The 13,586-nt window shown below is 36.2% G+C and overlaps 4 protein-coding genes across 4 annotated transcripts; 3 read left to right on the top strand and 1 right to left on the bottom strand.

Moving 5' to 3' along the window:
- Nucleotides 1-295: 295 nt before the first annotated feature.
- LOC18600505 (Plant invertase/pectin methylesterase inhibitor superfamily) lies at nucleotides 296-2,769 on the top strand. The gene is made up of 2 exons (XM_007030985.3): nucleotides 296-1,536; nucleotides 1,877-2,769. Exons 1-2 carry the CDS (start codon nucleotides 597-599, stop codon nucleotides 2,545-2,547), a joined length of 1,611 nt encoding a protein of 536 aa, XP_007031047.3. The 5' UTR covers nucleotides 296-596; the 3' UTR covers nucleotides 2,548-2,769.
- A 1,523-nt stretch (nucleotides 2,770-4,292) lies between these two features.
- LOC18600504 (pectinesterase-like) lies at nucleotides 4,293-6,171 on the top strand. Its single transcript, XM_007030984.3, has 2 exons — nucleotides 4,293-5,277; nucleotides 5,360-6,171. Exons 1-2 carry the CDS (start codon nucleotides 4,293-4,295, stop codon nucleotides 6,055-6,057), a joined length of 1,683 nt encoding a protein of 560 aa, XP_007031046.3. The 3' UTR covers nucleotides 6,058-6,171.
- A 2,150-nt stretch (nucleotides 6,172-8,321) lies between these two features.
- LOC18600503 (C2H2 and C2HC zinc fingers superfamily protein) lies at nucleotides 8,322-9,110 on the bottom strand. The gene has a single exon (XM_007030983.3). It carries the CDS (start codon nucleotides 9,108-9,110, stop codon nucleotides 8,322-8,324), a length of 789 nt encoding a protein of 262 aa, XP_007031045.3.
- Nucleotides 9,111-10,556: 1,446 nt separating this feature from the next.
- On the top strand, nucleotides 10,557-12,541 carry LOC18600502 (putative pectinesterase/pectinesterase inhibitor 28). Its single transcript, XM_088806839.1, has 3 exons — nucleotides 10,557-11,232; nucleotides 11,293-11,667; nucleotides 11,754-12,541. The coding sequence occupies exons 1-3, from the start codon at nucleotides 10,557-10,559 to the stop codon at nucleotides 12,512-12,514; spliced, it is 1,812 nt and encodes a 603-aa protein (XP_088662965.1). The 3' UTR covers nucleotides 12,515-12,541.
- Nucleotides 12,542-13,586: the final 1,045 nt, after the last annotated feature.

Genomic DNA, 13,586 nt, shown 5'->3' with positions numbered 1-13,586 from the left:
TGAAGGACGCCCGTTTTCATCTCTGAATGCTTCAAATGGTGAAAAATGCAGATATACTTGTAATTTCCCAATGATTTAAGAGGTCCCTAGTCTTCTGAAGCCTGGACTAATTATGTTTACAGTATGTAATTATAGGAAGTCTAAGCGAGTTTTCGTTTAGTCTTAGGCTTAATCATCAATATTTCTTCCTATCATTCTCCCAAGTTAAGAACAGTCACATGGGGAATGCTAACCCTGGCTAGATGCTGCATGGGGTATATCCAACCTGCAGGCCTAAACCACACCCCCCAAGCCCTGGCCAGATGCTTCGTTTTGAAGCATAGGGAATGGCTTGAACTTGGTGCTAGTGTAGAAATAACAGCGGCCATCTTAACCAACAAGCGGCAAATGGTAAAGAATATTAGTGTAGGGTCTTGAAAGAAAGCATAACTTCGTAAGGGGAAAAGCATAAAAGGTGTAAGTCATAACTCAAGAGACAAACACCTTCCTTTCGGTGCAAACAATACCTGAATTCCTTGCATATAAACCTACACTCTCTGTAAAAAACCACAATCATTCGATCAATTCCGTTATCCTCCAATTCTAGCCACCAAAAAATGGCATTTGCCAATTTTCTTCTCATTCTCTTGATGTTACCATCATTCGAAGCTATACCTGATGTAACCCCCTCGACAAAACAGAACTTAACCACTCAACCATTGATCATCCAAGCTTGCACAGACGTTGATAACCATGATTTATGCCTCTCAAATATACAAGCTGAGCTTCAAAGCTTAGGGCCTCAAACCCCATCATCAGTTTTACATGCTGCTCTCAGGGCCTCTCTTAATGAAGCAAGACAAGCCATTGAAACGATGACAAAGTTCACTGGTTTGTCTGTCAGTTATCGTGAACAAATAGCGATTGAGGACTGCAAGGAACTCCTGGATTTCTCTGTTTCAGAGTTGGCCTGGTCTTTAGCTGAGATGAAAAAGATTCGTGATGGTGATAGAAATGCTGAATACGAAGGCAACCTGAAAGCTTGGTTAAGTGCTGCCTTGAGTAACCAAGACACCTGCCTTGAAGGCTTCGAAGGCACAGACCACCACCTCGAGAGCTTCATCAGAGGAAGCCTGAAACAAGTTACACAACTTATTGGCAATGTTCTAGCTATGTACACTCAATTACATAGCTTGCCCTTCCGACCACCTCGAAACAGCACTTCAACAAACACAAGCTCAGAGTTCCCAGAGTGGATAACCGATGGTGATCAAGAGCTCCTACGAACTAACCCTAGTGGCATGCATGTAGATGCCGTTGTGTCATTAGACAGGAATGGCCATTATCGGACAATCACAGATGCTATCAATGCCGCTCCGAGTTACAGTAACAGGAGGTACATCATTTATGTGAAGAAGGGAGTTTACAAGGAGAACATTGACATGAAGAAGAAAAAAACCAATATTATGCTGGTTGGGGATGGTATTGGACAAACTGTTGTGACAGGAAACAGGAATTTCATGCAAGGATGGACTACATTTCGAACTGCAACCGTTGGTAAATATAGTTATCTGCCCTTTAAGCTGATTTGAATTGATCATAACGTTTGAGACATTTTCTTAAATTTCTCATATAAGGATTTAAGATTTGGGATTTTAAGATTATGATTTTTAATGGATAGTTTAAATCCTGGAATTAAGCATTACATAAGCTTATGTCAATGCATGACAGAATATAGTGTTACTTTTGTGAAGTGAAATTCCTTTTCGGAAAGCACACGCTTCTTACAAGCTTTTCAGGATTAAAAGGGTTCCAAGTTTTGCATATTCTATATGCCTTTCTTTTACGTAACATTTACATGACAAAATTTTCTTGAATGGCTTGATCCTTTTTGTAGCTGTGTCTGGAAAAGGATTTATAGCAAGAGACATGACATTCCGCAACACAGCCGAACCCCAGAACCACCAGGCTGTGGCTCTCCGAGTGGATTCTGATCAGTCCGCCTTCTATCGTTGCAGCATGGAAGGCCACCAGGACACCCTCTACATTCACTCCCTCCGCCAATTCTACCGTGAATGCCACATCTATGGGACCATAGACTTCATTTTCGGAAACGGTGCAGCGGTCCTCCAGAACTGCAAGATATTCACTCGAGTCCCCTTACCACTTCAGAAGGTTACCATCACTGCTCAGGGAAGGAAAAACCCGAATCAGAGCACCGGGTTTTCGATTCAGAACAGCTACATTCTTGCCACCCAACCAACCTATTTAGGCAGGCCATGGAAGCAGTATTCCAGGACTGTTTTTATGAACACTTACATGGGTGCTTTGGTGCAGCCTAGAGGGTGGCTCGAGTGGTATGGGGACTTTGCATTGAACACACTTTGGTACGGTGAGTACAGGAATTACGGCCCTGGTGCATCATTATCCGGACGGGTGAAATGGCCAGGTTACCACATTATCCGAGATGCTTCCACCGCAAATTTCTTCACCGTTGGGAGGTTCATTGACGGCCGGTCATGGTTGCCTGCAACCGGCGTCAAGTTCACCGACGGTCTGAGCAAATAGGAGACTAGCTATATACTCTACACTATATACTAAATTTTCCATTTGGTTGAACTCATTTGCACCCTCCAACAGTTTGAGGATCCGATTTCTGGCAGCTTCCTTATGTGTAATTGATTAGATTTCATTATTAGAACCAGTTACTATTTGATAGATTGGTTTTAGCTTTGTCTGGAGGTTGTTTTAAATGCTTGAAAAATATATTGGTGATTCTGATAAACTGTATTTTCCTTCCTTTTTCCGTTTCCACAGAGATTAAACCAAACCCAACAAGTAAAACGAATCACACCCAATAACCTGCTAGGAATGCCCATTCCTGGTTTTTTTTTTTTTTTGGATAAGATAAAATTCTATTCATTGATCCTTGAATTAACATGAAGTTTTCAAGGTTTATGTCCTGCCACCAATGATCATTGGGCCGCAAATAGATCAACCTTGTTTCACATTCAAAAGCCTGAACCCTGTGTATATCATCCTTTCCTCCCCAATTACAACTACACGAAAAGCCTAGCTAGACAGAAAATTACATAGGCAAAAACAGGAACCGTATACAAAAATTCTTTAAAATGTCCATTGATGGTAGTCTAATACAAATCTCAGATGTTAAATCATAGGTCAAGAAACTGACTATACCTATAAAACCAACAAAACCATGATTAACCTCTACCGCTTGAGATGTGCCCTCAAGTATTTGGTGCTAGTTGATTTCGGACCACACCAACTCTAAGATTTTTTGTGAGCTGTTAACTTTAATTTTATTGGTGTTCTCAATAAGACAACCAAGATTTTCTAGTATTAGAGCAATATCCTTTTTGATTTTTAATATATTTTAGCTTTCAATGATTGGGTTGTATATGTTGAACTTTGGGTTATGTTGTAACTTATAAACCAAGTTTTTCATGCTGTATAAGCCCTCCTCTAAAGAATTCAAAAGAGAGGCATAAGTTAATCTGTATGCATTTATTTTCTTTTTGTATATTCAAACCACCGTTAAAATTACAATATGAATAATACATTATATTCATTAAATAATTTTTTAATATAAAAAACCGATAGACTCGTGTTTTCATTTTTTTATTAAATTCATTGAATTGAATTGTATGTTATAAACTAATTAATACTCCTTTATCTTTTTTCTTGTGCCTCTCTTTGATTTTTTGACATATTTTATATTAAAATTTTAAAATTTTTTAATATAAATGTTAAATACTTTTTAATACAAAAAATAAATATATAATATAAAAAAGTATGAATTTAGGTGTTTAAAAAAATTAAAAAAAAACTAAATGAGTATACTAATATATAAATCTGTCTCATATTTTATGCACAAGTTTTAACTATCATAATCGAAAGTTTACCTCGTATTAAAATGATTTAGTTTCTGAAATTAAAAGAGAATATAACTTCTAAGTTAAAGTAGTCTTTTATAAACCTTTGGGTGTTGACCTCAAGACGTGGCGTATGGTTCAATGAACAAACAAGGAGACGTGACATAAGCTAAAATACCTTAATTTTTACAAATTAATTGGCCTCGTTTTGTCATTATTGCTCTGCACGTTTATGCTTATTGTATGCAGGAAACCGTCATAAATCTCTTTTATGCATTGTTCCAAGATGAGAACTCAAATAATAATTGGAAAAGAAGATAAAATAATAAGCTTGTTTCACCAATCATCCAATTTATTCTTCAGAGTTTCAGGATTAGTATATATAGGCCTAAGGCACCAATCCTGTTTCACAAATCGACCATGGCTCCGAAGGCTTCAGCTCTTTGCAGCATAGCTCTTCTCCTCATGCTCTTCTCCCCATCCCTTGCTAGCTTTCCTACCTCAGTTTTCAACTCAGAATCCATTTGCAATTACACCCCACATGCAGATTTCTGCAAATGTATTTTGCCCCCAAACAAGTTCACCACCATGTTCGACTATGGCAGGATTGCAGTCCATCGATCTTTATTTACTGCTCACAGTTTTCTTGGTTCGGTCAAGTATTTCCTCGGACTTCCTTCAACTTCGTTCCTGAGCACAATTCGTGCCCTCCAGGATTGCCAGTTTCTGGCAGAGATGAACGTGGATTTCTTGTCATACACTTTGGAAACTATCAATTCTAAGGACAGTCTAGATAGCTTCCTGGCTGATGATTTGCATACCTTGCTTAGCGCTGTTTTAACTAATGTACAAACTTGTCTGGAAGGGCTTGAGGCTACACCATCAGCTTCAAGTATCAAGAATGGTCTATTGCCATCTATCTCCAATGGATCAAAGTTCTACAGTGTCTCTCTTGCACTCTTCAGGCATGGTTGGATTCATGACATTACCAAATCGCTTACAGGAAGAAACTATGTGTTTTCCAATTTGGGAAATGGCAGAAATGCTCCTTTGCCTTTGAGAATGTCAAGCCATGACCAAGCAATTTATGAATCTGCATGCGGACAGAAGCATGTTCAGACAGATGGGGAAGAGGTTTCAGTGAGTCAAGTGGTGGTTGTAAACTCTGATGGAAGTGGCAATTTTACCACCATCAATGACGCAGTGGCCGCAGCACCAAACAATTCCGGTGACAGCAACCAATACTTTGTGATTTATGTGGTTGCTGGCGTTTACGAAGAGTACGTTTCCATACCTAAGACGAAGCAGAACCTGATGATGATCGGTGATGGTATTAACAGGACAGTAATCACTGGAAATCGCAACTTTGTCGATGGATCAACCACGTTCAATTCTGCAACATTTGGTAAAGTAGAAATTTCACCTTTCAAGCATGTTTGCAATAATCTTTACAGCACATTTTCATTGAATCACAAACTGTCGCGCAGCTGTCGTTGGGAAAGGATTCGTTGCAGTGAACATAACATTTCGCAACACAGCCGGACCTATCAAGCACCAAGCTGTCGCAGTTCGGAATGGGGCTGACATGTCCACGTTTTACAGCTGCAGCTTCGAAGGATACCAGGACACCTTATACGCTCACTCCCTCAGGCAATTTTACAGAGACTGCGACATTTATGGCACCATCGATTTCATATTCGGGAATGCTGCTGTTGTCTTCCAAAACTGCAACATCTACCCTCGACTGCCATTAGAAAACCAATTCAACACCATTACTGCACAAGGAAGAATCGATCCTAACCAAAACACCGGCATATCGATTCACAATTCTGTCATCAAAGCTGCTGATGATCTGGCCTCGAGTAACGGCGCGACGAAAACATACCTGGGAAGGCCTTGGAAGCAGTATTCAAGAACAGTTTATATGCAAAGTTTCATGGACAAGCTGATTGAACCTTCAGGTTGGAGTGAATGGTCTGGAAATTTTGCACTTGATACTCTTTACTATGCAGAGTATAAGAACAAGGGTCCAGGATCAAACACTGATTCCAGAGTTAGATGGCCTGGATACCATGGGAATATAAATGATATTGACGCTGCTAACTTAACTGTTTCCAAATTCATCCAAGGTGAAAGCTGGTTGCCTGCAACAGGAGTTCCTTTTGAAGGGGGCTTGCATTATTGAATTACACCCCGTTGATTTCCAGTTTTATTATTAATCTGTCACTTGATTTTTTTTTTCTGTCACTCCATTTTTGAATTGCAATTAATTATCACTTTTGGTTGTTAAATTTTATTATCGAAGATTGTTTTTTTAATGTCATTAGTATTTTCTAATTAGATGTTTTGAATAATTATTACTCATTATGTTTGTTCTTTATTGAATTTTTTATCCAACAAATTTAACTTTGATCGTTATTTTTAACAAAATCTGAAATTATAAAATTTTTAAAAGTAAAATTTACAAATTTTAAATTTCAAACTTTTCAGAACATATTATTTTATATCTTAATTTTATATAATGCATTAAAAAATAATTATCAAAATTGAGTTCATTTGATAAAAAAAATCAAACAAAAACAAATAAATAGGATAAAGGAAGTATCTAATAATATCATTTCAATATCACAAATCCATAACTTCGATCAAATTTAATACTATAAAGTCTTACGATCACTAATAATTTTAACTTCGACCAAAAAGAAAAAAAAATTGATGATCTATTTTATTAAATTTCTTTAATGAGATGAGAGAAATCAAATCTTTCCTTTGTGGATAGTGGAGTCTAATTAAAGGAAAAAGAATCAATTAACATTATTTGCATAGCCAACGGCTGAATTAATATTTTCCTTTAGAAATGAATTTAAACTTTGTTTTCTATTGAATTAAAATCCTTATGCTAAAAAGAAACTTTTTTTTAATTGTTTACCTCCAACAATATTTTTATCTTAATAATTATTTGCTTGATGTTATGCAATTTTTGTTTATCTATTCCCAACATCTTAATAATGGATTTAAAGACCTATCAATGATTTTATTTTATTTTGTACCCAAAAAACAAAGAAGGAATTGATTTTATGCTACATGAAGGAGTCAACTATTTGACGTAAAGTTTATGTTAAATAGGATTTCTTTCTTCTCAGAAATTTTTAATTAATTTAATTAATTTACATAAAGTATGAATAAAGAAAGATGAGTTGTTCTCTGCTTAGCAAATAATAGAGAATATATATAGATGTAAAAAGTCAAATGGTGAAATTAAACAAATTTAATGTAAATTAATTAAGTTGGATCATAATGGTATAAGTATATAGTAAAGATCCCTTGTTAACCAAAAGTTTGAAAACATTATTCCTATTGATTTATAATTATAACCCTCCATTTCAATTTCAAATCCCATCCTTTCATCAAAATATTAATTAAAAGAAAAAAGAAAATCAAGCATTGCATGCATTATGGGGTTGATTATGTTATATTAAAATCACATGATCTTCTATCAATAAACTTTTTTTTGAAATAATCATTAATTTTTTTGGCTAACATAAATTTGATTATCTTTAATAAAGATGAGCTGGAAATACCAAAATTTGAGTAAGAGATGGGTTGGATTCTCTTCCGTTACTTTTTCGACTAATAAATAATAGTGAAAATAGTTTAAATAAAGCAAATTATGAGGAACCGAATTCAATAAAAGATAAAGATTTTTATAATTAAAAATAGAATAACCGAAAATTTTATAAGTTTCAAATAATTTAAATAGGGAGAAGTGTTGCCAAATTTTAAATCCACATGTAAATTTGAAAATAACTATATAATCTAATATAAAATGAGAAACAATGTAAAAGAGCTAGCTGTAAAATTAATAAATCATAGCTAGAGAGATAAAAAATGATAAAATTCCTTTGAACAATAAATACTACTTTGAAATATCAATAACAAGAAACAAATCTAAAAGTTAATACCAAAAGATTATTTAGGGTCAACATTAATCTAAATTAAACTATGGTCAAAGATATAATGAAGTCTTGACCTCAAATAATATATATATATATATATATATATATATATATATATGTATATATATACACGAATTATTATAAAAAAAATCAAAATTAATTTTAAGGAGTATCTCATGCCATCGAATTGAATTACTTTCAAGTATATTTCATGCTTATTTATGATAGATGATTAGTTGGGTATCTTGTGAATCAAAAAAGCATCACCAATAAGATAATAATTATTTAATGAAAAACAAAATTCATGGTTGAATATGAGTTTAATTCAAATTAGAGTTCATAATTCAAATAAATGGTAAAAGCTTTGTTCAATCCTCAACCACATGCACCAAATCAGAATGGTCAGTAATAAAACATAAACTTCATACTGAAATGAAAGTTAAATCTGATTATCACAATGATAATTGATAAACTCTTAAACCCTAAACAGGGATTAAAGCCTAAGAGACAAATCAAGTCCTGGATCATCATCCTGACGATTATCACTTTCTGATAGATCCATTTTTGACAGAAAATCACGGCTGCTTGTTGGCTTCTTTGCTGCAATGCTTGAAGCTGCAGCAGCCATGGTTGGCAAAGTGCTACTCTTCGGAGCCTGGAAGCTCTCCATCATGATTCCTCCATGGCCGAAACGGCAGCCCAGGGTGGTCCAAGGGTAAGCAGGAGCAGGCTTATGAATCATTGATTCCATTCTTGTCCCGAGAGCCCTGTTGAAAGATCCATAGAGAGAGGCCTGAGAGAGGCTTGAATAAGAGTAGTAAGGGTACTGACGATGCCCCAAAGCCCCCGAATCCATCTCTTTACGCCGTTTGGCTATCGCACGTTCTTGTTTATGCGCATTCTGATGCCCTCCAAGGGCTTGAGAGGTGGAGAATTCTTTCTTGCAAAAGCCGCACGTAAAAGCCCTAGCTTTCGACTTGGTCTGCTGCTGCTGCTGCTGCTGCTTACTTGCTTGAGATGAACCCATACTAGAAAGTTTGAGTTCCACCTCAGAGCCATGAATCATCTCATCTCCGGAAAACTTCGCACCGAGTGAAAGGTGCAGACCTGATCTAGCCTGGTTGGACTGATGATCATGAGATTCCTGAACAACAACAACTTTCTCTTTCAGTTTGGCCATCATGTTTCCATCGATACCACCGCCTTTGTTTTGAGTCTCTCCCGAGGCTGCTGAGATACTAGATGTATCTGAAGAACATGGTTTGCCACAAAGGGTCTCCATGGCTGCTTTTGATTGATGTTTGGCTCTTTGGAGGAAAAAAACGGGCTTGGTTTGTTGAAGGAGATTGGAAACTGAAGATGTTCTATTTATTGATGGGTTTATTTGTAAGTGTATCTTTGAAATTATGGTAGAATATCTCATTGTGGCAGAAAGCATTAAAGAGATGACTAAGCTTGTCAAGATTTTGAACCAGAAGAGTGTTTACCATAACAATTATTCCAAATATATTGTCAACTAAATGAGCAACTATAAGTAGAAAAGTAATTAAATAGTCAAAACCTTCCATATAAAAACATAAGATCACACTCAAAGAGTAATTTGCTTTAATTCTTATTTTCATTGAAAATTTATCACATGGGAATTCTGTACATTGTATCTGTAACTCCTGATATGGTGAGTATTAATTAAGGGGGTGAAGCAGAAAAGGCAGGCTAACAAATTAAGTTTATGCAAAGTTCATAGAATTATATATGCAGGTTGTCAATTAAGTTTGGTAAGCGTTGTAATTTATACATGTGAGAGTTCATGTAATAATGTACATGAAAATTTAAGTAAAAAACTATTATATATCAATAAATTGGACATGTAAATATATTCTGTATATATATCTCTAACATGTTTCCATGCCTTGGTTGAAAATTTATTTTATTTTTTATTGTCTTTGTGATCATGATTATTGTAACTTAACTACTTATTAATTACACGGTAAATTTTTGTCGCGAACCGTGAAATTCATGTTATAAAGGGTTTTTAATTTTTCTCTAAAAGATTGGTCCAAAATTTAAATCAGAAATTTTTTGACGAAATTGTTTGACGGAGTCAATTTTATCAAAAAAATATTTCTTTTTTTATGGTAAAATATCAAAGATGCTCTGGCTGGATGATATTGCAGAGAATGCTTTTCATGGCTTTGAGCTGTCAGTTTCCTTAAAAACCATAGATTTCTTAATTACAGTTATCTCAAATCCATTGAGACCTGTTTGGTCAATGGTCAATTGACTATAATTGAGAGAGGGAAAATGCTTAGATAGCTTTTGCAGCCTCTCATTTTTGGGAAACACTTGACAATTTTGTAGCTTGTCATTGATTTGACTCTCCATGGCCCTTCCAAACCCCATGTTTCTGCACCTAAAAATAACCAAAAATCTAAACCATTTAAGCTTTTTTTTATTCATCTTTCTTATAATTCTTATAAGACTCATCAAGAATCACACTCCAGAGGGGCTTTTTGGCTTCGAATTGGAGTTGGCCATCGAATTTGCCGTCCTCTCATTTGCATTTGGGCAGCTCTTGGTGCCTAATAGGGGGACTTAATGATCAACTAGGAACACAAAAAAGAAAGTGGGTCTATTTTTTTTTCTTTTTCTTCACTTTCTTTTTTTCAAGAGAGAAATTCCCTGTCTTGAAAGGTATTGATCAGGAGCTGCTTCATATAGATATTAGAAAATGGCAAGTACTGATGATGGACAGAGGAAGAAGAGAATCGCGATTATTGCGGTTTGTTCTTTCCTCTTGGTGGCCATGGTGGTTGCTGTGACAGTCGGGGTTAGCATCAATGACACCAGCTCCGATGATGGAACCAGCAATAGCAGTAAAAGTTCTCAGGTATCTGCCTCCGTGAAGGCCATCAAATCCGTTTGCCAACCGACAGATTTCAGGAAAACATGCGAGGAGCAACTCCGTGCTGAAGCTGGAGATACCACAGACATCAAAGAACTCGTCCAAGCAGCATTCAAGGCCGCAATGAAGTCTGCATCTCAAGCTGTCCAGAATTCTACTACCTTGCGGGATCTCGAGAAAGATCCAAGAACGAAGAAAGCTCTAGATGTCTGTAAACAACTAATGACTTATTCAATAAAGGAGCTCAAAAAATCACTTGACCAGATCGATAAGTTGGATATCAACAAGTTCGATAGAATGTTGGCTGATTTAAAGATTTGGTTGAGTGCTACCATCACCAACCAACAGACTTGCTTAGATGGATTCAAAAATACAACGTCAAAGGCTGGAGAGAAAATGAAGAAGGCATTGAATGTTTCCATGGAACTCAGCAGAAATGGGCTTGCTATAGCCACTGAGATGTCTGCAGTGCTTAAACAATTAGAAATTCAAGGTGTAAGTCGTCGCCTGCTCCAGGAAAACCTTCCTGTTCTCGGGCATGGCGACTGGTCGACCTATTTAGATATTCCCATGACCCGTCGTCGTCGTCTACTCCAAGACAATGAGCCCCCTGTTCTTGGCCATGGCCAATTTGAGATTCAGCCTGGAGTTCGGAGGCTCATGGCTGCTCCTCCATCTAGAATCAAGGCTGACATTGTCGTGGCCAAGGACGGAAGTGGAAACTTCACGACCATCAACGCTGCAATGAGCAGCATCCCCCTGAATGCTACCAAGCCTTTCGTGATATATATCAAGGAAGGAGTTTACGAGGAGAATCTCGAATTCGGTTACAAGATGACGAATGTGGCGTTGATTGGAGATGGTAAAGAGAAAACCCGTATCACTGGCCACCTCAACAATGCTGATGGTGTTCCCACCTTCAGGACTGCTACAGTTGGTATGAATCTAAGCCTTTGATTCACGAAGAGAAATGTTTCTCTTTCTTTCTTCATTTGTTTAACGAATTGATATCTTTGCATGCAGCTGTTAATGGAGACTACTTCTTTGCTAAAAACATTGGGTTCGAGAACTCTGCCGGGGCCGCCAAATTCCAGGCCGTGGCCTTGTTGGTCATATCCGATTTTTCAGTCTTCTATAACTGCTCCATGGATGGCTACCAGGACACCCTTTACGTTCACAGCAAACGCCAATTCTACCGTGACTGCACCATCACCGGAACGATCGATTTCGTCTTCGGCGATGCAGCCGCAGTTTTCCAGAACTGCACTTTCCTGGTCCGTGTTCCACTAAATGGGCAGCAATGCATTGTCACCGCCCAAGGCAGAACCGACGCTCGTCAACCAACAGCCATTGTCATCCAAAACTCCACCTTCACTGCTGCTCCTGAACTGGTTCCTGTCAAGGACAAGTACCCCACATATCTAGGCCGTCCATGGGGCAATTTCTCAAGGACAATCATCATGGAGTCTTACCTCGATGACTTGATCAAACCCGAGGGGTGGGCAATTTGGGATGGTCCTTGGGGCCTAAACACTTCCTTCTACTCGGAATTCAACAACTATGGCCCTGGCTCGAACAAGACAGGCCGTGTCACATGGCGTGGGATTAAGAGAATTTCACAGGCGACCGCATTCGGATTCACACCCGGAAAGTTCATCAATGGTGCCGCCTGGATAAAGCCTAGGAGAGTGCCTTACACCCCAGGATTTTTCAGCATCAACTCAACAAATGTGCAAGGGCAATACCAATATGAAATGCGATCGAATTCGAGGGTAGCTCATTGAGAAAGCTAAGCTTTCTGCTTATTGTATAGCCCAAGGTTTCAGCTCGAGGAACAGATCCCACTTTGACCAAAAAAAAAAAAAAAACATCGTTAGATCATCACCATTTCTTTTGTGACTTTCACAGCTTCATTCATTTTTTTTTTCCTCTAATTCTCTATGTACGATATGCTTATAAAAAATATTTCAAAGGATTAATTATCAAAGAAAAATGTTAACAATTTTGTCCCTATTGACACTGATCAAGGTGAAATTTATAAAAATATTCAAATTAATATCGATAGATGTTTTTTTTGTTAACACAATTCCAACAACATTGATTTATTTATAATACGGTCAAGAAAGTTTTATTTAAATTTATTTTCTTTTTAAACAATATTAAAGATACTTTCCCAAATCAACACTATGTATTGAAGATTTTACTCACGAAATAGAGTTAGTGCTTTTATTTTTGTTAACCGAAACCTAGATAAGTTATTAGAAAAATATAATGGCTTTGAGGGGAATGCAAATGAATTCAATGATATATTAAATTATGATACATGCCTTAATAAATATACATATATATAGTACATGATTAACCTTAAGATGGAGTTTTTTAAATAAAAAAGACAAAAAAGGAAAAAAAAAACACATAAAAGGCTTCGTACAAGTAGCAAAAAGTAAAGAGAATTAAGTAATTTATAAATAATTTTATCAAATTCATTTGTTTATGGATATATATATATATATATATATTTAATGATCACATACATTAAATTAAAATTTTGATTCATTCATAATTTTCTTAGCCAAACACATATATTACAAACCATCATAGTAAAAAAAAAAAAATCTTTCTAAGTATAAGATTTTTATACCATATATATCCACTAAATAAACAAGTCAAGAATATTCTTCATTCAAATTTTTTAAAATTAATTTTTATAAAAATAGAAGAATTAAATTCTTTCTTTCGTGTTTTAGATAAATCGGTATTTCATTATTGACGATGTATTGATGAATTTTTTTTAAATTGTTGACAAAATAACATTATCGATTTAAATATTTTCGATGAGATAATTTTGTCAAAAAA

This window comes from Theobroma cacao, chromosome 5 (genome assembly GCF_053813885.1).
Source record: "Theobroma cacao isolate CCN51 chromosome 5, ASM5381388v1, whole genome shotgun sequence".
Classification (NCBI taxonomy): Eukaryota; Viridiplantae; Streptophyta; class Magnoliopsida; order Malvales; family Malvaceae; genus Theobroma; species Theobroma cacao.
The sequence above is the reverse complement of the archived record's forward strand: the minus strand, read 5'-3'. Positions and strand labels throughout refer to the sequence as shown.

What these genes read in the sequence shown, in the direction of transcription:
- LOC18600505 (XM_007030985.3), top strand. Translation starts at nt 597, where the DNA reads ATGGCATTTGCCAATTTTCTTCTCATTCTCTTGATGTTACCATCATTC. An exon ending in ATTTCGAACTGCAACCGTTG is followed by an intron (nt 1,537 to 1,876) that starts GTAAATATAGTT and finishes TCCTTTTTGTAG; the next exon opens with CTGTGTCTGGAAAAGGATTT.
- LOC18600504 (XM_007030984.3), top strand. Translation starts at nt 4,293, where the DNA reads ATGGCTCCGAAGGCTTCAGCTCTTTGCAGCATAGCTCTTCTCCTCATG. An exon ending in GTTCAATTCTGCAACATTTG is followed by an intron (nt 5,278 to 5,359) that starts GTAAAGTAGAAA and finishes ACTGTCGCGCAG; the next exon opens with CTGTCGTTGGGAAAGGATTC.
- LOC18600503 (XM_007030983.3), bottom strand. Translation starts at nt 9,110, where the DNA reads ATGGAGACCCTTTGTGGCAAACCATGTTCTTCAGATACATCTAGTATC.
- LOC18600502 (XM_088806839.1), top strand. Translation starts at nt 10,557, where the DNA reads ATGGCAAGTACTGATGATGGACAGAGGAAGAAGAGAATCGCGATTATT. An exon ending in AGAAATTCAAGGTGTAAGTC is followed by an intron (nt 11,233 to 11,292) that starts GTCGCCTGCTCC and finishes CGACCTATTTAG; the next exon opens with ATATTCCCATGACCCGTCGT. An exon ending in CTTCAGGACTGCTACAGTTG is followed by an intron (nt 11,668 to 11,753) that starts GTATGAATCTAA and finishes CTTTGCATGCAG; the next exon opens with CTGTTAATGGAGACTACTTC.